The sequence below is a fragment of the Salvia hispanica genome, chromosome 5 (genome assembly GCF_023119035.1).
Source record: "Salvia hispanica cultivar TCC Black 2014 chromosome 5, UniMelb_Shisp_WGS_1.0, whole genome shotgun sequence".
In the NCBI taxonomy this organism is placed as follows: Eukaryota; Viridiplantae; Streptophyta; class Magnoliopsida; order Lamiales; family Lamiaceae; genus Salvia; species Salvia hispanica.
In genome coordinates, this window is record NC_062969.1 from 20,693,384 (window position 1) to 20,717,661 (window position 24,278).

Here is a 24,278-nt window from a genome sequence, read left to right on the forward strand (position 1 = left end):
ATCCGAGTTTGAGTGATTTTAGATAGAAATTTTGAGCTACTTTTTCAATTCCGCACCCACTCGTAGGAGCCAATTTTGAACAAGTTTGAAACAGTGTAAAAGTAGTTTAAATGATATTAAATCGAAGTTTATGAATTTAAGATGATATTTTCAAATGTTACAAACCAAGATTGGTCATATATAATGATTGAAATACCGTTTAATTAATATAATATTTCTTTTCAAAATAATAAATTGATGTTTGAGTCACATTAAAAGTGTGTAAGACTTAACTTACTAGTGCATATTCTAACTTATCAGATAACATATTTTTATTTCAACAAATAAATTGAGGTTGGAGTTATATTAAGTGTGCAAGAAGCTAACAATTAATAATTATTGAATGCTTATATATTTTAATTTAATTAATAGTAAGATATTTTTCTTATAATCAATAAATCGAAGTTCGAGTGTGAGGTCGAAGTAACCTCGAGTACATGTGAGTCTTCTAGTGATTGGTTATACTCCTATCTTTCATTATGTATGTATATCATGTCACGGTCAAATATTATATTTTGGTATAATTAAATCAAGATAAATTATATACTAAAATATCAGTAAAATATTATACCCTAAGGGCTCGTTTGATAAGTTGTGTGGGATATGCCCAAGATAGGGCCGGTCAAGATTTAGATCTATGTTACGAAATAAATTGATTTTACTTTAATACGTTTGATAAGCTAGTTAAATAATTAATTATTAGTGACTTGCGTTTGATAGGGAATATTTATATCCAAGTAAATAATATATATTTACAAATTTGTCCTTCTAAATTGTATATCTCCATCGGCTGCTTGGAAATAAATTCACCATCTTCATAAACCTAAAAGGGGACAATTTGATCAACATCAGCCATAGCTAAAACACAGCTGCTGTTAGCTTGACTAATGTGAAACAAATTACCATTGAGATCAATAAAATCACAAAAAACTTCACAGAAAGTCACCTGCTCGAAAACCCTCATATGAGGCGAGCTATAGATCTCCCTCCAAAAGAAACCCAACTCATTTGACCATACCTCCATCTCAAAATTGTCAACATATAATATCATCATATCGGCTTTCCTCTTCTTCGCCAGAGGAACGAACTTTACAAATGAGGAAATAAAGGGAGGTACACATTTTTGGATCCAAGAGTGAAAAATTTGGAATAGGTGCAATGAATAAAATAAAAAGATGCGAGTGTGCAATGGCAATGCAGTGAAAATTTCACTTTCACAGTTGGCAAATGTGAGTTGCTTGGCGAAGAGTTGGAGATGGAAGAAGAGCATTGGTGCTGGACGAGAAGAATGTGAAAAAAGGGTATAAAAGGGAGTAATATTTTATTTCTGGGTACACAAAATCAGACAGATTTGTATCTATACAAAATTGTAAGTTACATATCATTTCATTTCTAGTCCATTTCAGCGGGCCGAGATGGGCCATACCCAAAAACAAGGGCTGATGTGGTAGGCTAAATAGACTATCAAACGGATGGAAATATGAAGATATGTATCTATTTCTTGACATTACTAAGCTATCAAACGAGCCCTAACACGAAATGCCTCCCAAACATAATACGTCTATATTTCAATTGTCACCATACCATCAAGAATTAACAACAAACTTTCTCAATTGAGTAAAATATCAGTGAATTAACCAACCAATTAAAACATAAGGTGGAATCAAACATTATTATTCTCAAGACAAAATTAGGGCACATGATGCTGTAATATGAGGATCAAAACCAAACTTCCAAATTAAACTTTCACCAAAATCATAAATGCTCACATAGATAAAAACAACCATGTTGAAAGAAGTTAGTTAACAGTGAATAACTAAGGCAGCATAATTTCCAAGGAGAAACTCAATATTTTCTGAAAGTGAGGTTGAGGCGACCTGGTTTAAGTCCCGTCCTTTCCAGCAAAACCAAAGGAGCTGTGTCGGGAAGAATCGCTTTCACCCCGTGATATATATGCCTTGATTCACCACCAAAGATTAGCACGTCTCCTGATTCTAGTAAAACACTCTTAGCCTTGTTAACATCTCTTTCCTCGCCATATAGAAATTCAGCTGAAGCGCCAATAGAGATTGACACAACAGGTAGCCTTTTATCAAGACTCTCTTGTGTTTCATAGCGATCCTGTATGAATCAAAAAATTTGCATGCGAAAACTCTTTAACTGATCCAAATAAACAAAGGCACATTGAGGACACGTATTTTTCAAGTTCATAACCAACCTGATGGAAACCAAGCCAGCCGTTGCAAGGGTAGAAGTTGACAATGCACACATCAGGAGACATTTTAGGAAGTGTATCGTTAATATTGTCAACCTTTAGGTTTCTTTCTATTAGAGTGTGGGAATGGTCAAGTGCTCTGCACACTAAAGAAATAAACTCATTAGGAAGAAGAGGAGGTGCAGCATTGTCGTGGCAGCGCCTCTCTCCATAGCTTGCTGTTTGAGGATTCCAGCCTAGACCCAAACACATCATGTAACAGTGCAATTTTGCACCATCATTATAACCAGGTTGATAAAACCCCCCAGGACCACAACCTAATTCTCGACACTTGTTTATAATGTTCAACTGCAAGAGAGGTAGGGACAACTAAATACCAGAAACAGTGAATGCAACACATGTCTATGATGGAAATTTCAGCATTTGAGGACTACCTGCTCCAACAAGGGAATATAGCACTTGAGTAATATCATTCCAGGCCCCAACACCACTGCACTTTCTTCAACTAAGTCTTCCGAAGTTTGAGGAGAGCATATATCAAAAGGCTTGTCTATTTTAGTAGTGGAAAAGGGCTTTGGTATTCTCTTGGTCTGTTGCTGTTCATGATGAGTTTGGCGAACCTTCAGATTTTTAGAAGGATAAACTTGCTTCTTCATAAAGCTGGTGGCCAAGCCTGCGTCATAAAGGTCACTAGTTGAAATAGAAGCTTCACGGTGTGATCTGATGTTGACAGCCTCCTCCAAATTGTGCTTGTAACAAGTGATCAAGTTGGCCACTTCACGTTGTAATGGCCTTATGATCTGATCCACCATCCTAATATTTAGCAGTAACCTAAGGTGATGTGATCCAAGAGTTCAAACCTATGGATGGAGCCTGGAGGGTAGCTTTGTAAATCCCTAAATTTTAACTCAATTCACCTGAGCAGTGTTTCACTCTAAACACAGAAAAAGGAATATTCAGTTCATCTCGTAAACTTTGACAATTCAAATTTCTTTTATAAACCTAATTCAGTTACAGCATAAGAATCGTGTAATTCATATTAGGACTACATAATCATTCGATTTCGCAGGCTAAAATAAAGTAGCTGAGTCCACTTCTTCATTAAGACCATCTCATTTTGCATTTTGACTGCTATTTGGGTGTTTAGTGTTTACACTATAACAAATTAACAAGTTCAAATATTTTTTTGAACTTTGATTCATTGTATTAATTCCACATCTTAGATATTCAGAAAAAAATGGGAAAAGAATAAGATGAACAAGAAGAAAATAATTTAAAAAACTTACCTACAAAAATGGCGGAATCGCGAGCTAGAATGAAGAACCTCCAACATGTAAAGGTTCATAAATACACCATATTTAAGTGGATTAGAATGGGCTTATTGCGCTTTGGGCTGTGTTAATTAAATGGGCCTAATGAAAATTTTTAACTTATATTCATTTTAGTCCCTCTATAAAAATTTGACAATACTTCACTTTTACTATTTTTAATAGGGGATCTCATATTCTATTAATTCAATTTCTCTCAAATTTTATTACGAAGTATAAAATTACTCATAATATATAAAAGTAGGATCCACGTGGTACTAACTTTTTTAACCCACTTTCTATTATATTTTTTAAAATTCGTGCCAAGTTAAATGGTGACTAATTATTATGGACGGGTGAGTTTAGTTTATGAAGAAATGAATTTTCTATTTTTACATTAATAATTTTATATGACTATGAAATTTAATTATGCTCAATCTACAGCTTCAAGCAACATACTCATGCACAGAGATAAAACAAAACCTAACCAGCTATTGTAAATACAAAAGTTCAATATACATTTGTGAACTTTTAAATGGATTTCTGCAAATTGTATTTTAATTATAGGCAAATTGCATTTTAAATGCAATCCGTCTATATATAAAATACAAATTAAACGATCTATATCTAAAATACAAAACTCAACAATTTAAAGGCAATATGTCTATAACAAACATGTAATCTGCTGAAATCTATTTATTACTTCTACAAATATATATTGCAGTTTAGTTTTTATAATATTACATGTTTCGTGCTCATTTTTGTTCCGATTATATGTGTATTTAATTTGACACTATCATTGGTTGTCTTCCTAAACAGCCGCCGAAACTGGTCGGCGAGCTTCGAAAGAGGGGTAATTGATGATGGAAAGCGGAGGCGACAACTATTTTGAATGACCCAAAACAAGGTTATAATCAATGTTTTAAAAATCGGACCGGCCGGCAAACCGGTGTCATTACTGGTTCACTGGTTCAACCGGTTCACTGGTCGAACCGAAATATTATTATAAACATATATAATTAAATATATAATATATAAAATATATATTAAATAATGAATGATAGATGTAATTAATAATTTATCACTAAAACACATTTAACATTACGTATACTTATATAAAAATATACTATTACACAAAGAATAGTAGTAAAATATATTGAATATTAAATTTATACTAATATTTTTATAATAAAATATATTTTAAATATGCTAAAATTTTGTTGATATTTTATGATAAAAATAAATAAAGTTCATTTTTTCAAAATATATTTTATTTGAAGAAATAATATAAATATATATAAAAATGTAAATGCATACTATATACATTAAGATTTAATAAATAACAAAATGCAATTAATAATATATAAAAATGTTAAACCTTATGTATAACTGATTATATAAAAATAATATTAAAATTTAGTGAGTGCTAAATATAGTTATAGATAATAAAATTGATAATTATTTATTAAATTTGGATTATAAGTTAGTGTCAATAAAAATTTATCATGTTTAATATATAAATTTAGTTAATGTTCATGTCATATCACTCAAAGCATTGTGGTAGAGTGGTAAAGGTGTTACTAATTTGACAAGAGGTCTTGGGTTAAGCCTCCCTGACAACAAAATTTTAAGCATTTTTTGTGAAAATCGATTTCCGGTTCGCGGTTCATCCGGTCCAACCGGCCGGTTTCACTGTTTCAAGGCAGCTCAATATATAGGCGGTTTATATGAGCAAACCGGACCGGACTACTTACCGGTTCGCGGTCCAACCGGTCGAACCGGCCGATCTGGTCCGGTTTTTAAAACACTGGTTATAATGCTGTTTTTAGGTTAATATTATTTGTTTGGTTAATATTGTTAAAATATGCTGAAATGGTTAGTGTCAATGTGTCTCAACATAAGCTATAATTTTTTCTACAAATTGCGTTGAATTTTGAATCACCTTCAATAGGTACTTTTACTCAATAGGAAATGGTTAAAATTCGAACATAAACAATGATTTAGAAAAAAGGTTGAGGAACATCTGATGAAAATTGTTTTAATTTTTATGTGATTGTGCTTATCTGGTTTTAGGGCTTTCTTACTTATTTTTTTGTGAACAACCACGTTTTTGTACAGTAAATATGTTGATTTCCCATGGTCTTTAAAACAATGACCTATTTGTTGCTACTAAATGACGTATTTATCAAGTTAATAAATTGTTTTGTTGATGTAATCGGGTTTATACAAAAATGACCTGAATTTGATATTAAATGATGTAATATGACATATTTATTTTGTAATGTACTGTTCAGATGTTACTATGCTTTTAATATGAATTATGCTGGAAGTATGTATTCATTGTACTTTACATGTTGTTATGTGTATCCTATTATGTTGTGTATTGACGTTCAGTAAATTAATGACTCATGCTCTTATTATAAATTAATGATAGTCTCATTATTTTTCAATATGTTGTAGAGGTGTGTTTAATATTGCAAACATATGTTGCTGTCAGGGCCACTAGAGAAGGCGTCAAGAAAGTGTGTCAGTGGCGGATCCAGGGGGCAGGAGGGGGCGGTCGCCGCTCCCCCGAAGGCCGAGAGGGTTGAATTTTCTTAAGGCTTGGCTGGAAAATTCCATGGTCGCCCCCTCCTTAGAAAAAAATTGAGAGAGAAGAAGACTCCTTAGCTGAGCGGCAATGGAGAACTGCGCAGGGAGGAGGGAAGAAGAGAAGATGGAGTTATTGAAATATGAAAATAATGGTGTTAATGCCGGAATTGGAGATTTTAAGGGTCGGACGGAGAGAAGATGACATGTGATTGGGCTGCATTGTTGGGCCTAATATTAATTGGGCAAATTTAAGAAATTAGTAGAGTGACTTTCAATAAATATATTACTCCATTTCTCCGTAGAATTAATTCATAAAAATAATTACTAAACGTAGCCCCCGAGATTTTATTACTTCAAAGTCTTAATCAATAATGAAATTTACAAAAGAAATATTGTTATGGGTATATATTAAATTATATTAGTTGATTATATTTTTAAAGCATCAATAGAGTTTATTTTATACCGTATTACTTTAAACTATAAGCTATACGTTTATACTACAATTTTATAAACTAGTTTTTATCGTCAAGTTGATTTTTCAAAAGAAAATTTTAGCGATCATATTGTCCATTATTAATTTTTGACCAAAGCATAAATATTTAGAAAAAGTTTTTTTGAGCAAAATGTATGAAACCAATTTAGGACTTTAGTTTATTGGATATATCAAATATAATATTCCCTCCGTCCCGGCTAAGATGACACATTCTTTAGCCGACACGGGGTTTTAGGAGTAATTGGTTAATGTGTTTAATTGGAGAGAGAAAATGTGGGTAGAAGTATTAAAATAGAGAGAGAAAGAAAGGTTAATATTTTAATAGGGGTGAGAAAAAGTGGTTGAGTGTATTAATTGGAGAGAGAAAGTTTCCAAAAAAGGAAATGTGTCATCTTGGTTGGGACAAACTAAAAAGGAAAACGTGTCATATTAAGCGGGACGGAGGGAGTAAGAAAATATGATGATGATTATGAGTGAAGTTGTTGTTACGTGTATTTGAAGACAAGCAAACAAAGTATAAGAGAACACAATCCCGCCCCCTTCAAAACACATTTCTGGATTCGCGTGAATATGTGAACGAAATTGAGAAAAGAGAGAAAGAAGAATTTGTAACTGAGATTGAAGAAAGAGAAGAAAATTACGTGATTCACGGTTGAGAGAACAACCTCATGAAATATGAATTACTTCTCTATCCTCACGCGATTTTCAAAAAAAAATTAAGTTTAGTAAAATAAAGCCTGCCTCGTGGCAGTTTAAATCACCGTTCAATCCTAATATCACCGTTCAATCCTAATATCAACTGCGGTTAGGGTTTGGATCCCCTGCTGTGCAATTAGCCACATCAGGGGGTGCTGTTAGAAACATCATATTATTTTATTAAAATAAATATTAATATTATAATATATAAATATTTTATTGCTGTGCATCTAACAGCATCCCCTGCTGTGGCTGATTGCACAGCAGGGGATCCAAATCCCTGCTGTTATTGGTGGTAAGTTGTCATCTTAAAAAGTGTTGTCATTTTAATATAATCCCATATATAAATACACTAAAGTGCTATAGGTTTTGTAAGAAAGGAATGTAAAGTGTGATATTATTATACTCCTTTTGTCCTGAAAAGTATGAACATTTAATTTGACATTTGATTTTAATGTATAATTGGTAAGATAAGAGAATTTGAGAAAAAAGGGTAATGTAAGTGGTGTTAGTGGAGAGTGGCTTCACATCATTAGTAGTGTGATGTAATGGTATAAGTTGTAAATGTGTAGGGATAATATGTTGTTTAACTATTCTAAAATTAGAAATTTCATACTTTTCAGGACGAACTAATAAGGAAATAGTTTATACTTTTCAGTGACGGAGAGAGTATTAAACTATGTAGTTTAATTAATAATAGAGGAATTGGCGTTTATTATAACATTAGATAAATAAAGATAGTTTTAACTAGGGATGTCAATCGTGCCGCCCCGCTTGAGTTGTTGGGTTATTTGTTGCGGCTATTCGAGTTGTGTCTTTTTCGGGTTATAACTTTTTGACCCTAACCCTAATCTTCAAGTTTCGGGGTAACTCGCTAGGCTAATTGGGCCAAAGAAAATTAATTCGTTCTAGTTTTCATTTCATTAAAACTTAGAATTCATTTCCAGTACTTCACATAATAAAGTAATTGAACTACTTAATCTTCTTTATTTTTAAAAAAAAATTAATTATTATAATGATAACACAATTATTGTACTCCCTTCGTCCAATGCTACTAAGACATTTTTCTTTTTTGGATCGTAAACTAAGAATTGAGTAATTTGTAACGACCCGCTAAGACGTTACGACTAGAAATAATAATTTTTAGCTTAATTATATATACTTTTGCTTGTGACATTTTGTGTGATTACATCTAAGTTACGATAGATTGTCGTCGTCGTTTATTTTCAACATTAGGCAAATAAATAAACACACACACATATATATATATATGTAGAAATATAATAAGTTTAATTAGACAAATAGGATACCAAAACCAAAATTTTAATGTCCGATACATCCAACAAAAGTTTAATTTATACATCGAATGTTCGAAGAAGGCGGGTAAATCAACGAGAGCAGCCACGAACTTGGACCGGTTTTTCCTACACCAAAACAATTCAAATAGATGAGTAAACCAAGATTCTAAATCATGATTAATACAAATACATTATGTAAAGAGCCGGATCCTAGAGGATCATCTTTTCAGCAACATTTAATGCTGCATTTATTGATATGGCAGGAGAATCATAACTCTCCTGACAAAAAAATATACTGGCAGAAGAATGTCAGCCAACTTGGCTTCCTTACACATATATACCGTCACTTTCACTGCCACACTCTTTCACAAACCAAAATATTCACCTCTAAAAAGGCAACAAAGGCAACAAGAATCCTTCCAAGAAAAGGACGTTTACATAGAAGAAAATCCAGCTAACAACAAATCCTTCTTTTTTCCACATCACAACAAGGTGAGTACCAAAAATCCTTACTTTCCTCCCCATATTCACAACATGACATATAGGTTTCAGCATGACATATAGACCAAACATGTCTCTGCCAGAATTTCAAATAGGTAGAACCCCAATTTGGCATCCATGAATATTTTACACATAGGCAAAGACGTCTCTGCTCAAGACACAAATTTTTGTATCCAAACATGTTGCACGTAGGCTTAAAACAGCCTCTGTCCCAAAATGCTAAATTAGTATCTGATGGAATTAGCACCTCAAGAACTTAGTTGCTATAGGCTCTCAAGAACTTAGAAATGGCAGACTTTAAGGAGCACTAAGAACTTAGCTTAAATAACATAGAAATTTGCCGGAGAGACTTCCGGCAGCGAACTCGGCACTCCGTCGCCGACAATCGACAGCCCACGCTCCGAAATTCGCCACTGTTTTCATTCCTTAAAATCTGAAATTTTGAATTTACAAGTTCCAACTTCAAAAATAAAATCTTGGTAAATAAAAAGGGGGGGAAAAGAGGGAAAAAAATAGATGAACAAGAAGAAGGTTGATTACCCTATCTGTCGGAGAACGACCTCGGTGGCGGAGGCGGTGCATGCCGGCGGTGAAGGGAGGAGGACCGAGAGAGGGAGAGAGGGAGGCCGCCACGGCGAGCCGCCGTGCTCTCAGCCATGGCGGATCCAGAAAGGGGTCGGCGTCGGCGCTGGGGCAGAACCGTGGTGGCGGTGGCGTGACGGCGGGCCCGAGGTCGACGGCGGCGGAGTGGGGGAGACGGAGATCTGTAGAGAAAGGCGGAGAGAGAGAGAGAGAGAGAGAGAGATGAGAAAGGAGGGGGGGCGGAGACGCCGTCGAAATCGGCGGCGGTACGATGGCGGCGCCGGAGGGGTGACGTCCGGCGGGGTCAGTGGAGGCAGGAATTGCAGCTCTTCTGTTTTAGGAGAAATGAGGGAGGAAGATGAAGTTAGGGTATTTGAGTGTGGGTTTGTTAATTGGGCTCATGAATAAATTGTTTAGGTTATGTAAAATATAACATCAAGCCCAACTGCTTTTAATTATTTAGGCTTGTAGTTATAATGGAAGTAAGCCCAACTTTGAATTTAAATATTCTGGGCCTAAGAGTAAATGGTTAAGCAACATATTTAGTAATGATCCAAGTTGCTATAACTCGTGGAATACTATTAAGACATGGAACCCAATTTTAATCAGAATCGGAAATAACAAAAGAAATCATAACCAATAATGTAAGTTTAGAAATTTCTTAAGGAATAATAATAATAATAATAATAATAATAATAATAATAATAATAATAATAATAATAATAATAATGTTAGTATTAGTAATAGGTTTAAGCGTGAGATCTTCATTCTAAATTGGATTAGTTTTAAAACTAAACTAGTACTTTCTCATTGTAAAATTTTCAAAAGGGTACGTTCGCAAGTCGAGTTGGAACGAAAGATTCAAGTAAGGAAACTAAACGACCAAGGTGAGCTTTCTTATACTAAAAATACAAATTATATTTTGTGAAAACTCGAACACATGTTCGTGATTTTAATGATGTTGTCTTGCCATAAATGTTTTGTGTATGATGCCTATCTGTTGGCTAAGGCCAAGTGAATTATGAATGATGATATATAAGTCGAATTCGGGTCCCAGTGAGGGTGGTGTCCCCGCTCGGACTAGTGTACACGGGATACCTCTGACCGTGAACGGACGGCAGAGAAGGTGACCGTGGAAGGTGGCCACCTTCCCGGCACAAGGATACCTCTGTCATGATGGGCAGGGAAGGTGACCGTATGAGAACACCATCCCAGCGGCACAAGATGATCAGATATGGCAAAGTACAGGAAAATGGGCCCAAATGTTAATATTTTAGTAAGCTCAGGTCTTTTAATAAAATCCCTGAGTGTTACTGTAGTAATGGCTTGACAATATTTTTTAAAAAAAATGTATATGTGTATTTTTTCGGCAATATGTTCACTGAGTACCTTCGTACTCAGCCCTGCATATATTTCTAAATGTGCAGGTTGATCGTGGAAGGGTGGATCAAGTGCTGTGGAGGGCAGACTAGTAGCTATATAAGAATAAAACTCTCGGAGGTTCATGTCTCCACACATGAACCGCGTTCTTTTGTTTCCGCTGTGCCGTTGATAAGGGCTCGCTTATTGTTAAATTTCTAAACTCTGATAAGTCGAACTTGTAAGAACAGTCTCTCGAGTCCCCTTGATCGAATATATTTTGTTATAAGTAATATCCTTTAATATTATAATCGTGTGTCTCCTTATGTCTCGACTTTAATCTCCCCTAATTTCTATCCCCGCTTCTTATAATCCCTCCTTAGTCGCGATAAACCGAGTTATGCTATCCTTAGCTAATTGCGGTCGTGACATAAGAGAACACTTAATAAGAGAAACTTAATTAACTCTAATATTATAATTAAATACGATAATTCTTACTTAAAATATATATAGTGCAAATAGTTTAGAACGAGCCGAAAAAGAAAAAAAGTGAATAACGGGGTACGAAGGGAGTATAAAATAATAAAAAAGTATGTATTTATAAAATAATAATAATTTTAAAAAATATATTCTCATAACCATTAGAAAAGAATAATTTTTCAAATTAATGTATTATTAAAAATATAATTACATATTTACAAAGAACAAAAGTGTTTAGCATATAATTAAATTTTTTGTCTTCATTAAGATTTCTAAAAATAATTTATATTAAAATGTTATTCCCTCCGTCCCACAAAAGATGTCATATTTCCATTTTTGGAAAAAATTCCTTCTCACATTAATATAAAAAATATATTTTCTCTCTTCATCTAAAACAAAAAACAAAACCCCCTAAAACTCCGTGCCATCCCACAAGTGTGATATCTTTTTATGGGACGGAGGGAGCACATACATAAAATTTATGAAAGCAAGAACAAATGAAATTTTGTTAGCAGAGTCTAGAATTAGAACAACTTTTAAATTTACTATTCATTCGTCCTACTCAAGATGTCCACATTTTTTAGTGACACGAGATTTTAGAAGGATGAGTTAAAAGGAGTAAGTAGAGAGGAAAAAAAATACTAGTTGAATATATTAATAAGCAAATAGAGAAAAAGATTTATTTTCAAATATATAAATAAAACATCTTGATTGGGACAAACTAATAAGGAAAGATGGACCTCTTGAGTGCGACTGAGAGAGTATTATTTTAATTGAAAAGTGTAACTTGTCAGACTGGCTCGCAACCCTATTTTGTCAGCCAGCCTAACCTGCCAACCCACTCGGTCTGGCCCATATAGCACGTTACCCTATAAGGGCTCGTTTCGTAGCTATGTCATGTTTCGACTAGACATGATACCATTATGATAGTAATCATAGTTTCGATTAGTTAATTTACATATATTGGGTGTTTGGTAGATTAAGATAATTGTGAGTTATCTTATTGTAGTGTTTGGTACAATAAGTCACAAGTAAGGATTAAAATTATGATTGTCAAAATTATCCTCATTAGTTTAAGTTAATTACTAAACTATCATCATTTTACCCTAATTATTCCTATAAAATCGTTTTGTTTAAAATTAACATCTTTTCAAGCTAAACTCCTTACAAAAATTAGCATCTTTATATAAAAAAACTTATATTTATTTTGGTATTCTATTTTTGTGAGCATTAATAATTTTGGACAAATTTTATGAATAATCAATTATTATTTTGGACAAATTCTATATGAAAATATTTTATCAAGTACCAAATTTTATATGTTCAATTTTTTTGAAGTTTAAAGCGTTTGTGGATTGAACAACATCGTATATTTATGTTCAAAACAAAAGCAATTGCCTTCAAGTATTACGTAATTATAAGTATAATATAATATAATGTAAATAAAGTAATATAATGAGAATATAATACGATTTAATGTAAAGTAATATAATGAGAACATAAAGTAATATAATGAGAATATTATAATATAATATAATGTAAATAAAATAACAAAGTAATATAATTAGAACAACAAATTGACATCAACAAAATTCTTAATATGATTTAATAGGAAAATGACGTCCTTCAATACAACAACTAAGTAAAATTGATGGGTTAGAAATTTTGATGGGTAAAATTGTATTTTGCTAACTTAACTAGGCTTCCATGATAAATAACATGGGATTTTGGGTAGTTACAAATATGACTAAAACATAAGATTTTCAGTGGGCTTTGTGCGGGCCGGAAATAAAACACGGGCTACTATGTTTGGTAACATAACTACCAAACACACAAATAAACCCAGATTAATCTCTTATCTAGGCGAAACATAGCTACCAAACGGCCCATAATAATATATAATCGGGTTATTTCGGATTGGATTCACCACAAGAACCCCAAAACAAAAACCCATACACCAGAATTTGCAAATCAAGATGGAAATTCCACGTGTCAGACTCCAATTAATCTCCAAGATTTTCATTGGATGAGATTAGATTCATCGCTCCAATTTATGTTATAAGTATAATGGCAACGTGGAGAATGAATGGCAGCAGAAATGGCTCTAGTAAAGCCCATTTCAAAATTCAACACCTCCATCCCAAAATTGGGCAGCTCGAGGTGTTCCAAGACAAGATTTTTGAGCGTGAAAATGGCGTCCGCTGCGAGCCCGGCGAGCAAGAAGAAGAGCCAGAAGCAAGAGATAAAGGAGTCTCTTTTGACGCCGAGGTTCTACACCACTGATTTTGACGAAATGGAGCAGCTTTTCAACACGGAGATCAACAGCAAGTTGAACATGGGTGAGTTCGAGGCTCTGTTGCAGGAGTTCAAGACCGACTTCAACCAGACCCACTTCGTCAGGAATAAGGAATTCAAGGAGGCTGCTGACAAGCTGCAGGGCCCCTTGAGGCAAATCTTTGTCGAATTCTTGGAGCGTTCTTGCACTGCTGAGTTCTCTGGTTTCCTTCTCTACAAGGAGCTCGGCCGCAGGCTTAAGGTCTTTTCTTCTTTCAATTCATTCAACTAACTACTTGTTTTGCTATGCTAATGGTTAATTTATGATTAATAGTATGATAAATTTACAGATATCTTGTAATACTCTCCTTATCTGGACAGCATTGCCTGCCTATCTTGAAATAAGTAGTAATGAACTCATTGTTGGCTGCTTTTGCAGAAAACTAACCCTGTAGTTGCTGAGATTTTCTCTCTCATGTCCAGAGACGAAGCCCGCCATGCGGGGTAAGTTCAACTCCCTCTTGAATGGCTTCCATGAATGCTGAAACTAAGGTTTTATGGAACTTTTCTTACCAGGTTCCTGAACAAAGGTTTGTCTGACTTCAATTTGGCTCTGGATTTGGGGTTCCTTACCAAGGCCAGAAAGTACACTTTCTTCAAGCCTAAGTTCATATTCTATGCAACATACTTGTCTGAGAAGATTGGATACTGGAGATACATTACCATATACCGGCACCTCAAGGAGAACCCCGAGTATCAGTGCTATCCCATCTTCAAGTACTTTGAGAACTGGTGCCAGGATGAGAATCGCCATGGTGATTTCTTCTCTGCTCTGATGAAGGCTCAGCCGCAGTTCCTCAATGACTGGAAGGCGAAGCTGTGGTCCCGCTTCTTCTGCCTCTCTGTAAATCTCACTTTTTTTGTTGTTTCTTTGAGGCTTGTGATGCATCATCCCATATTTGCTTACATTCTTTTATGTTGATGTCTGCAGGTTTATGTGACTATGTACCTTAATGATTGCCAAAGAAGTGCTTTCTATGAAGGCATTGGTCTTGACACAAAGCAATTTGACATGCATGTTATAATTGAGGTAAAAAACTATTTCATGGAGTAATAATTTTGCTTATTCCTATCCAAGAGAGGCTCAATCTTATATCAATTGTGCAGACGAATCGCACGACTGCAAGGATATTCCCTGCTGTGTTGGACGTTGAGAACCCAGAGTTCAAGAGGAAATTGGATAGGATGGTGGAGATCAACACAAAGCTTCTGGCGGTCGGGGACACTGACGACATCCCATTGGTGAAGAACCTAAAGAGGATCCCTCTCATTGCAGCTCTGGCTAGTGAGTTGCTTGCTGCATATCTCATGAAACCCATTGAATCTGGTTCAGTGGACTTTGCTGAGTTTGAGCCACAGCTTGTTTACTAATTCTTTAGTTATTTCTAATCCGTAGAGCAGAGTACGACAGCTTATCATTGTATAATAGCTATGAACAAAGCATGGGAAAACATTGTATGAATCTTGCACTCTACATGTAGTAAAAATGGAATGAACAATGCCTTGGATTTCAATGTCTTGATTTCCTACTTACATAGACTTGCTCAACTACATGACTGAAGCTAGACATAGATACCAAATAATAACCAAAAACTGCATCTTTAACTGTACAACTAAATGATGAATGACACGTTCAGTCTGATTTTTTCGACTTCTGATGTGGGGATGTGTCCTTCACAGCTGCGCGCTTGTCCTTTTTTGTTCCATATAGTATTCTAGACAACCAAACAGCTATCAAAGTGGCCTCGACTGGTGCAAGCCAGTAAACAACCAAATGCTCTTTGGTGATGTGTTGCTTATTAGCAAAAGCCCACCCCATTACCTGAGAAGGGAAAAGTGATATTTGAACTGACTGCAGCTTGTGGGGGTGAGACGAGACAAAGAAGGAAAGAAATGCTTACAGGAGCTGGGTTCATGCATCCACCGGTTAGATCTGCACCAAGAACGTGGAGAGTTAGTTTTGCAAGACTGGAAATCCAAGTTTTCATAAAGAAATCCTCTCTAGCCAGGCCAAGGGTGATGGTCACGATGGCAAGGGCCAGGAGACCTTCTGTCAGTGCGCCCGTTGCTATGTCAACTTTCAAGTGTGGCTTGTGTTGCATCCAAGGGAAGGTCGACATAATGAGCCTCACACCATAAATTGACCCAACCACCTTTTGAAGAGACACAAAATAGAATCAGAGATGCAAGAATATTAGGCTTTGGCAATCGAATTAATATCCATATATAAGAATATAGAGTAAGGGTCAGTCAATCATGAGTACACATCTGTATTCATTGTTTTAATCAGCTTGAGCAGTAATGCGATCGACACCATTCTTGGTCTACCTATGAGAATATCCAGATCCCTATCAGTATATACTTAGGGGGTGTTCGGTTTGCAACATTGTATCTCGGGATTAAGTATGTAGTGTGTTTGGTTCATGAGATTCCATCCCACAACTCTATCCTGGATGGAAATCATGGGATCCAACCCATCCAACTAAAATAATCTCACAACTCAATCCTAGATTGTATCTTGGTACTATTTTATCCAGGAAACCGAACTCCACCTTATTGTTCATGCTAAACACCAACCTTCAATCCAAGGGCTGATTTCTCCTCAACCGTCTTGGTGTCTCCTATGCAGATTAGAAATTTCCTCCATATGAGAAGGTGTAGATGAACCTAAACAAGATATTGTTTCCCAAGCCCCACCATGATGGTTGAAATTCTTCATAGATAGACAGTAGAAACATCCAGAATCACTAAACATACACCCTCCTAATTAAGTACCGGAGTAACTCAGAAAACCAACAAATTATACAGAACAAGGCAAATGTAAGGACATAATCGATTACAATTCCAATTCCAGTCTGAGAAAGTAAGCCACACTTGTAACTTGAGCTGATAAGTGAATTCTCACCAACAGAAAAGAGGAAAATGCCACATTTTCTGCTTCAAAATATGCAAATGCACAAAATTCGCGAAGAGAAAGGGAAAGGGGAGGAACCTGCGCAGGGATTCGGGCGCCAACAGTGAAAAGGAAATTGGAAAAATCAGCGGAAATAGCGGGGGCCAAGACGGCGAGTGGATTGTAGGCGCCGCCGTGGGTGAGCTTGCCCATGTAGGCGAAGGCGAACATGTTGGCAACGGAGAGGGCGCATTTAAGAATGTCGGCATCCAGCTGAGAAGCGGCGTAACCCAAGGAGAAAATCTTGATTAGCTCGTTCGAGAACACCCACATCAGCGAAATCGCGAAATCCGCCGCGAGAAGACGCCCTGCTCCCGCCATTGGGGTTGGGGAATTGAAATCAGAGGATCATGCGACACAAATTTCACCACGATTTGATTTTTCCAGGAAATCTTTGCCTTAGAGATAACAAGGGCTTGATTTTTTTCTGTGAATATCTACTAATCAAAATAAATGCTGGGCTACATTAATTTTCTAATATTGGAATTATACCATGAAAACTTTTTTCCTGATAAGTAGGGACTAAAAATTTATTGGTAATAAGGCAGAGAATTGATATCATGAAATCACATGAAGTTAATTAATTTGACAAAATAAAATACTAATAGCACTACTTCCTCCGCAAAAAAATAAGGATTTTTGTGACGGGACAAAATTTTATGCATAATTAGTAAAGTAAGATAAATACGAAGAAGGATAATTAAATTAGTGTTAATGTTTATTAATGGACCATAGTGGTATAAGTTGTAAATAAATTGATATACGAGTATTGAGTTTAAGATAATTTTCCATAAATGAAAATGAGATAATTTTATAGGACAGACGAAAAAGGAAAGTGTTCTTATTTTTATGGGATGGATGAAGTACCACACTCTTTCATTTTTAGTTCGTCCAAAAGAATATGCTCTTTCTAATTTTAAAAACTTTTTTCTCTCTAATGAGATAAAACTCATTCTCCACCAACAATACTTAATTACTTTTTTCTCTCTATCTTCTCTTACTTTATCAATTTTGTATTAATCAGTTCTGAACTCAAAGTTAATATTCTTTTTGAACAGAAGGAGAAATAATTTTGTTGCAAAATATTCTAAGACTCACTTCTTTTTCCTAATATAATTAACAATTTAACATTGCAATTTTATACTTAATTATTTAACAATAGCACCTATTTTCATTTTGGTTCATACGTCAATGACATTTATTTCCATTTTGGTTCATACTTAATTGTACATTTTATATATTGGAAATGTTTTTTTCTCTTTAATGAGCTAGAACTTAGGACACATTACTATTTACATCATCTTTGTGGCACACCCACATGTAAATAAACGATGAAAATTGATATATATTTCACCAAATGTAGCATTTATGTACCCCAATTGGATACTACTCATTTCTTTCACAAATAAAGAGAGAAAAGGGCCAAGGAGTTATATTCCAACAAATCGACATCGGACTTATAATCCAAAGCTCCCATCTATGTAGTACAAGAGAACAACAAATTGACATTAAAAAATAGTAGGTAGAAGGAAACCACAGAGTGATACCGATGTTTCATAGTCTCTTCAAGCTTTTCTTTCTAGCATCTATCTTCTTCTTGTCTGCGGGAACCTTTGTCAGTGCAGCCTCCTTCTTCAGCGTCGCTGGAGCTGCTTTCGATCCACTCACTCCTATCTCAGCTGACGACGGCATAGTTGCTGACTGATCTTGCCCGTTCTCTGGTTTGGGGGCCAATGGGGAAGGCAACGGGGGAGCACCACCGGATGTGACAGTCTTTTGATCGGAACACTTTACTGAGGTATTCATCTGGTCCGCGTTCAACACAGTCGGCTCAGAAATCACTCCAGATTTCAGCTTCGGCTTCGACTTCACAGCATGTATTCCAGTAAAAAGCCTGATGTTTTAGGCATTTTATGATCATCACACAGCTTTCTACAATTATTATAAAGAGCACATAAATTCAGTAATGGTAACTCACCTAGCGTGTCTTGCATACTCGTCATAATCTTCTAGCAGCATCTTGCCAGCCTGTTCATTTAGAGCCGATTCTGGAAATGGTTCGATAAGTAAACATCTGATCACCTGTTCAGTCAGACAAGACAGAATGAGAAACATATGCGAAGTAGCGTTCATGTGATATTATCTAATTATTGGAATGTAGGTAGGAAACCTGACAGAACTTACAATCAAAACATGCCGTAAGCCAAGAGTTGGATTCCAGTCTCTCTTCAATGCATTTACACAGATCTCACCAACGGATGATATATTAGGGTGAAAAATCTTTGTCAAGAAATAGCCTGATAGAAAAATAATAGCTCGAAAATTTAGAATGGTCTCATTCATGTACCGACCCAAAACTAAATCGACCAGAAGTATCAAGTTTCATATTACAAGCTAACCCAGTCAACCACTATATATCACTCATACATTAACCTCCAACCATAAGTAGCGCGGACAGTTTCCGAAAATGAATGTGGTTAAAACTACTGATGCCTATGGAAGTACCAAAGGATATTTCATTCATGCACACATTCATACTTTATACAAGAGAACGCAATAAGTTATTCATTTGGAACTACTTAATCCAACTGGCAGCGATATTAAGTGCAGGATCACAGACCTTTTGGAGGAGAGTGTGGGAAGTCTTGAGACAATATCAGCTTCATTCGGAAAACACCATTCTCATACGGCGTCCCAGCTGCAAAGGTCACACTGTCAATCACAAAAGCCCCGATGCCAGTTACAAAAGGTGTGCAAGTTTAAAGTAGGTACCTGGGCCTTCAATATCAGCATATATAACAGAAAAGTTGTCATCATTTACACCAACTTTAATGCCTTCTGGAGGGGTTTCATCAAGATTCTTAAGTTCCTTTGCCAGTTGTTTTATGACATTTGGAGGAAGATTCTCGTTAGTTGCCTGGAGGAAAGGTTCTTTTGACTCAGATACCATTGTTTGTGCATGTAAACAAGAACATATATATGAAGAGAACATTACCATTGCAGGTTGCGTGAAAGAGCGTAAAAAATACTCTCAACGGCTGCTATGCACAAGTACCAGATAAGACAAAGATTGGGACAATTATCCAAAACAGGATCCTGCAAAAGTAGGAAAATTAGCAACTTAGTTCACTCAACAGCTTAGTCTAAATGAAAGAAAACACCATTGAATATGTGTTTATGTCCTTGAGGAATATCAGCTTGAATGTTGACATAACACTACAAGTTTTAGCAATTCCTTGAAATACAATATCGAAGAAAACTAGAAAAATCAGATCAACATTCCTAACCCAAAACTACCATTGTTCATCGACTTTGTTTTCTCCTACTTACTCCCCCAAATTACCCACTGCAGCAATCAGCATAATGATCTCTCACAAGTCATGTAGTCCATTTATATTCTATAGAAAAATAGTCAAAATAGTACCCCCGGCCAAAGACCAATATGCAGTAACTCCCAAAACAAAGACATAATAATTTTCAAATTGGCACTGCCAAGATGTTATCTAACGATCTTGCACCTAAAACCTTCTCTAATCTGAATATTTTGAAACCGTCCCCATACAATTCTGAAGTGAATTACACAGAAATAAAGAACAAGTTCGGTTTAGAAGTAAAGATGGTGCCAAAAATCACATTTTAAACATGAGAACACTAGAAATGGCACATTTTTCTGATCAGAACCCTAAAATTGGATCACTCAAAAAGCCACCATTATAAATCGGGAAATTCGAGGGAGAAAGAGGAAAGCAAGGGTAGCACACAAAAACAAAATCTTGAAAGAAAATCGGGAAGCCCAATTCCGATATGATCTCAAACAATCCCAAAATACGCTGATAAACCAAGAAATTTAAACACCAGTACTTGAAAGTAGGGTTAGAAAGAAAAAAAGTACCTTCAACCAAGAGAGAGAGAGAGAGACTAAACGGGCAACGGCATTAAAATTATGAGGCGATAAGGGGGAATGGGGGCGTGCGAATTTGACTCTGCTTTCGCTTTCTGTGGTAGACAGATATACTATCAGACTTCGCAGATGCCACAAAAAGGATTTCAGATAGCGATCCCTCTCCTTGTATGTGAATATGTGATTGAGGAATTGATTTTTAGCAAGCAGATGGAGAGAGAGAGGGAGGGAGAGAGAGAGAGAGAGAGAGAGAGAGTAGGGATTTAGAATTGAGATAAAATTGGGTGAATTGATATTGGCAAGCCAACATGGCAACATCTTGTTGCCACTCTTCAAATTGTACCGTTACAATACACCCACTCTACAGCTGCATCTATTCAAATTTTTTGTACTACTACTAATTAAATTTCTTATAATTTCTTTCCTAAGGGCTAATCTAGAAATATATTCTATGATAAGGATTTTTTTTTTAATTTTTTTATTCCGGATTTTGGAAAAACGCCAACCAAGTTAGTGTGATTATAAGTGAAATGCTTTATTTAAAATAAAGGTCCTCTACAATTAAATACTAGCATCGCAAAAATTAAGCATTAGTAACTACTACTACTATATAATAGAAACTTTATCATCTAACCAAATACTACCACTTGAAAGGAAAATATCACAAACATATCAATTCACAATATCTCTTTAAAATATTTTAATCTTCAAGGCATTAAATATAGTTGAATATAATTTTAAAATAATTTATTATCTAAAAATTGAATATTACAATTTAGAAAATGGCTAACAAATAGAACAATTGTTAAAATATTTATTTTGATTGAAATTGTTTATATAAAAAAAAAGAAGAAAATCTCATAGTTTATGTCATTTAATTTTAAAAAAAGTTTAAAAATCATAAAATGTCAAAATTCGTGCATTTGAAAGCTAAGAACATGTCATATTGAATTGTCACATTTCACCACATAGAAGGTAGTAATATGTTAAGTGTACTCCGCTTATGCTTTAATTCGATCGGAATTGTTTGTAAGGGAAAAATCCAAAAATTGTGGAAAGAAGACAAAGTAGAAAGCATAATAAAGTGTATTCAAATACAAAGTAGAGAATTGTAAATTTCAAGTAAGATAAAATAAGAGAAATAAAGTAAGGGAGATAAGGTATTATTTTTTCTTTGCTAGAAAAAGAAATGACTCAATTGTAAGGAAATGTCTCAAATTTTAATACTACTCAACTATAGTAGAACGAAGAGAGTATTAGTAATTGAAATATGCACATATAAAGACGATCGATAAATCGATAAGTTATTTAATATTAAATTTTTTATAGGTATACATTTTATGTCATATTTAAGTTGGGAACTTTCATTTTAATTCTACAACAAAATTAAAAACATCATTATTTTGTCAAAAAAAACTACTCCCTCCGTTCCCTCATAGTTGAGGCGGAACTTTTCGGCACGGAATTTAAAAAATTAATGTTGAGTGTGTTAAATAAATAGATAAAAAAGTAAGAAAGAGAAAAAGATAGAGAGAATAAAATAAAAAGTGAATAAAGTAGAGACAATAAAGTAAGAGAGAGTAAAAAGTTACTATATATGAAAATGACTCAACTATGAGGGAACTTCTTAAAATAGAAAAATGACTCAACTATGAAGGAACGAAGGGAGTACTATATAAATTCAATTGAGTCTCACTCATTCAATTTCTTTATTTCTTATCATTATTTCTTTATGCATTTAACGTAACAATTGAGTCTAGCTCATTCAAATTTATTTCCTTTTACATATCTTTTCCAATCACTTTTTTATTTAGCTAAATATTATTAGAATACATTAATTAAAAATAGAAATTTTGTCAAACTCATTCAATTTTCTTTTCTTTTTCCATAAAAGAACTCTAATTAAGTAAATGTATTTTGTAGTATTTTTTCTATTTAATTAAATAAAATTTCTTTAAAATGATATGGAAAAGAAAGGAAATTAAATGATTTAAACTCGATTGTTGCACACAGCCATGCGTTTAAAATACAAAGCCATGCGTTTTAAATACAAGTCCAACAAGCCCCATTAATCCGTACAAATGGCGATTCACAAATTAAAAAAATTGAAATCATAATCCGTCCGAGTGCATAGTAAATCAATTTTTTGGACTAGAAAAGAATAATTAGACTACTATCTATAAAAATGAATAAGTGAGTAACGATCTAGAAAAATTTCATGAAAGCAAAATATAAGCTGGAGATAGCCTAAAAAGGTGGGACTTGAATAAATTAATTAAAGGAGCTTATATGGTAGGACAATGACTTAAGTATTATTGGAGTTGGCATATATACAATCATAAGTCAAATGCATAAATTATTTGAAAATATGAAGTTTTGTAATATGTAAACGGCGTGTCGGCAGATAAGACAGCTAGGTTGTACTTGTAATTGCATTCCGAAACTCATTACTCATGTAAATTATCTTATCCTTCATCAATAGTACAGATTACTCGCTCCGTACGTAATTATATATCCCATATTTCACCGGCACATATTTTTAAAAATTATTTGACTATATTGTAAAGTTGGTGTCAAAATTAGTGAAATGTGAGACCTATTTTTATATATTGATTTTATAATAAAATGTGAGTGAAATGTATGGTCCATTTACTAAATATAGTAAAAATGAAATGAGAATTTATAGGACGGACAAAAAAAAAATGAGATATTTAAATTTGAAGCCCCACCGCGAATACGACCGTTGACGCGCCAGTTATGCTACGCTGCCTACAATTTTTAATCGCTACTCCTCTCTCCGAAGTTCAAATTTGAAGCCCCACTGCGAACACGACTGTTGACGCGTTAGTTATGCTACGCTGCCTACAATTCGTAATTGCTTCTCCTCTCTAACTCATCACATCTACTAAGAATATAAAAATTTTTCTATTTCGGATATTCGTCAAAGTTAATTTCTAAATATTTATTACTCTCTCCGTCTCACTGAAAATGAGACATGATACAAACCAAATAGGAGAGCTCAATCCAAAAGACTAGCTTGTTAGGAAAGAGAGCTCATTTAGTCTATATACCTCACATCAGTTGTTCTCACAACCGATGTGGGACATTGAGTCCATAACAATCCACTTTCCTTTTTGGTTTATCTCAATCAAGATGACCCATTATAAAAAAATAGAAACACATTTATCTCTACTTTATTTCATCTCTTACTTTATTCTCTCCACTTAAAAAAAAAAAATAAAGTCGTATAAAATCTCGTGCCTTAAAAAATATACTCCATCCGGCATCCGCCATAGAAAAATAGGAACTTTGAGGACACAATATGAGATTTAATGTAAAATTGGTAAAACATGAGAGATATAGAGAGAAAGAGAGATTGAAGTGAGTTTGTGGAGAATGAGGCTCACTTGTATTACAAGAGAGAAAAGACTTGCCAACAATAGAAAGAGACTATTTTTATGGGACGGACTAAAATAGAAATGAAAATTATTTCCATGGGAAAAACGGAGTAAGTTATCAAATAAAAGA

At 34.6% G+C, this 24,278-nt stretch overlaps 4 protein-coding genes and 1 long non-coding RNA gene across 6 annotated transcripts; 1 reads left to right on the forward strand and 4 right to left on the reverse strand.

Moving 5' to 3' along the window:
- Positions 1-804: 804 nt before the first annotated feature.
- On the reverse strand, positions 805-3,066 carry LOC125189601. Its single transcript, XM_048086862.1, has 4 exons — positions 2,689-3,066; positions 2,258-2,602; positions 1,917-2,160; positions 805-862 (listed from the first exon to the last, which is right to left on the reverse strand). The coding sequence occupies exons 1-4, from the start codon at positions 3,064-3,066 to the stop codon at positions 855-857; spliced, it is 975 nt and encodes a 324-aa protein (XP_047942819.1). The 3' UTR covers positions 805-854.
- A 5,586-nt stretch (positions 3,067-8,652) lies between these two features.
- On the reverse strand, positions 8,653-9,924 carry LOC125186143. Its single transcript, XR_007170364.1, has 3 exons — positions 9,682-9,924; positions 9,389-9,574; positions 8,653-8,766 (listed from the first exon to the last, which is right to left on the reverse strand). It is a non-coding gene; the product is annotated as an uncharacterized LOC125186143 (long non-coding RNA).
- Positions 9,925-13,646: 3,722 nt separating this feature from the next.
- Positions 13,647-15,410, forward strand: LOC125189047 (magnesium-protoporphyrin IX monomethyl ester [oxidative] cyclase, chloroplastic). The gene is made up of 5 exons (XM_048086216.1): positions 13,647-14,098; positions 14,276-14,340; positions 14,413-14,740; positions 14,828-14,926; positions 15,004-15,410. Exons 1-5 carry the CDS (start codon positions 13,649-13,651, stop codon positions 15,265-15,267), a joined length of 1,206 nt encoding a protein of 401 aa, XP_047942173.1. The 5' UTR covers positions 13,647-13,648; the 3' UTR covers positions 15,268-15,410.
- Positions 15,375-17,290, reverse strand: LOC125189049 (probable aquaporin SIP2-1). Of its 2 annotated transcripts, XM_048086218.1 has the most exons (4): positions 16,889-17,290; positions 15,944-16,049; positions 15,798-15,829; positions 15,375-15,718 (listed from the first exon to the last, which is right to left on the reverse strand). In XM_048086218.1, exons 1-4 carry the CDS (start codon positions 17,168-17,170, stop codon positions 15,530-15,532), a joined length of 609 nt encoding a protein of 202 aa, XP_047942175.1. In that variant the 5' UTR covers positions 17,171-17,290; the 3' UTR covers positions 15,375-15,529. The 2 variants fall into 2 exon arrangements, with proteins under 2 accessions (XP_047942175.1, XP_047942174.1); XM_048086217.1 differs by having other exon boundaries at positions 15,798-16,049.
- Positions 17,291-18,170: 880 nt separating this feature from the next.
- Positions 18,171-21,025, reverse strand: LOC125186667 (ubiquitin-conjugating enzyme E2 22-like). Its single transcript, XM_048083082.1, has 7 exons — positions 20,742-21,025; positions 19,845-19,945; positions 19,622-19,766; positions 19,470-19,547; positions 19,034-19,146; positions 18,828-18,931; positions 18,171-18,743 (listed from the first exon to the last, which is right to left on the reverse strand). The coding sequence occupies exons 2-7, from the start codon at positions 19,845-19,847 to the stop codon at positions 18,404-18,406; spliced, it is 783 nt and encodes a 260-aa protein (XP_047939039.1). The 5' UTR covers positions 19,848-19,945; positions 20,742-21,025; the 3' UTR covers positions 18,171-18,403.
- Between the last annotated feature and the right edge of the window lie 3,253 nt (positions 21,026-24,278).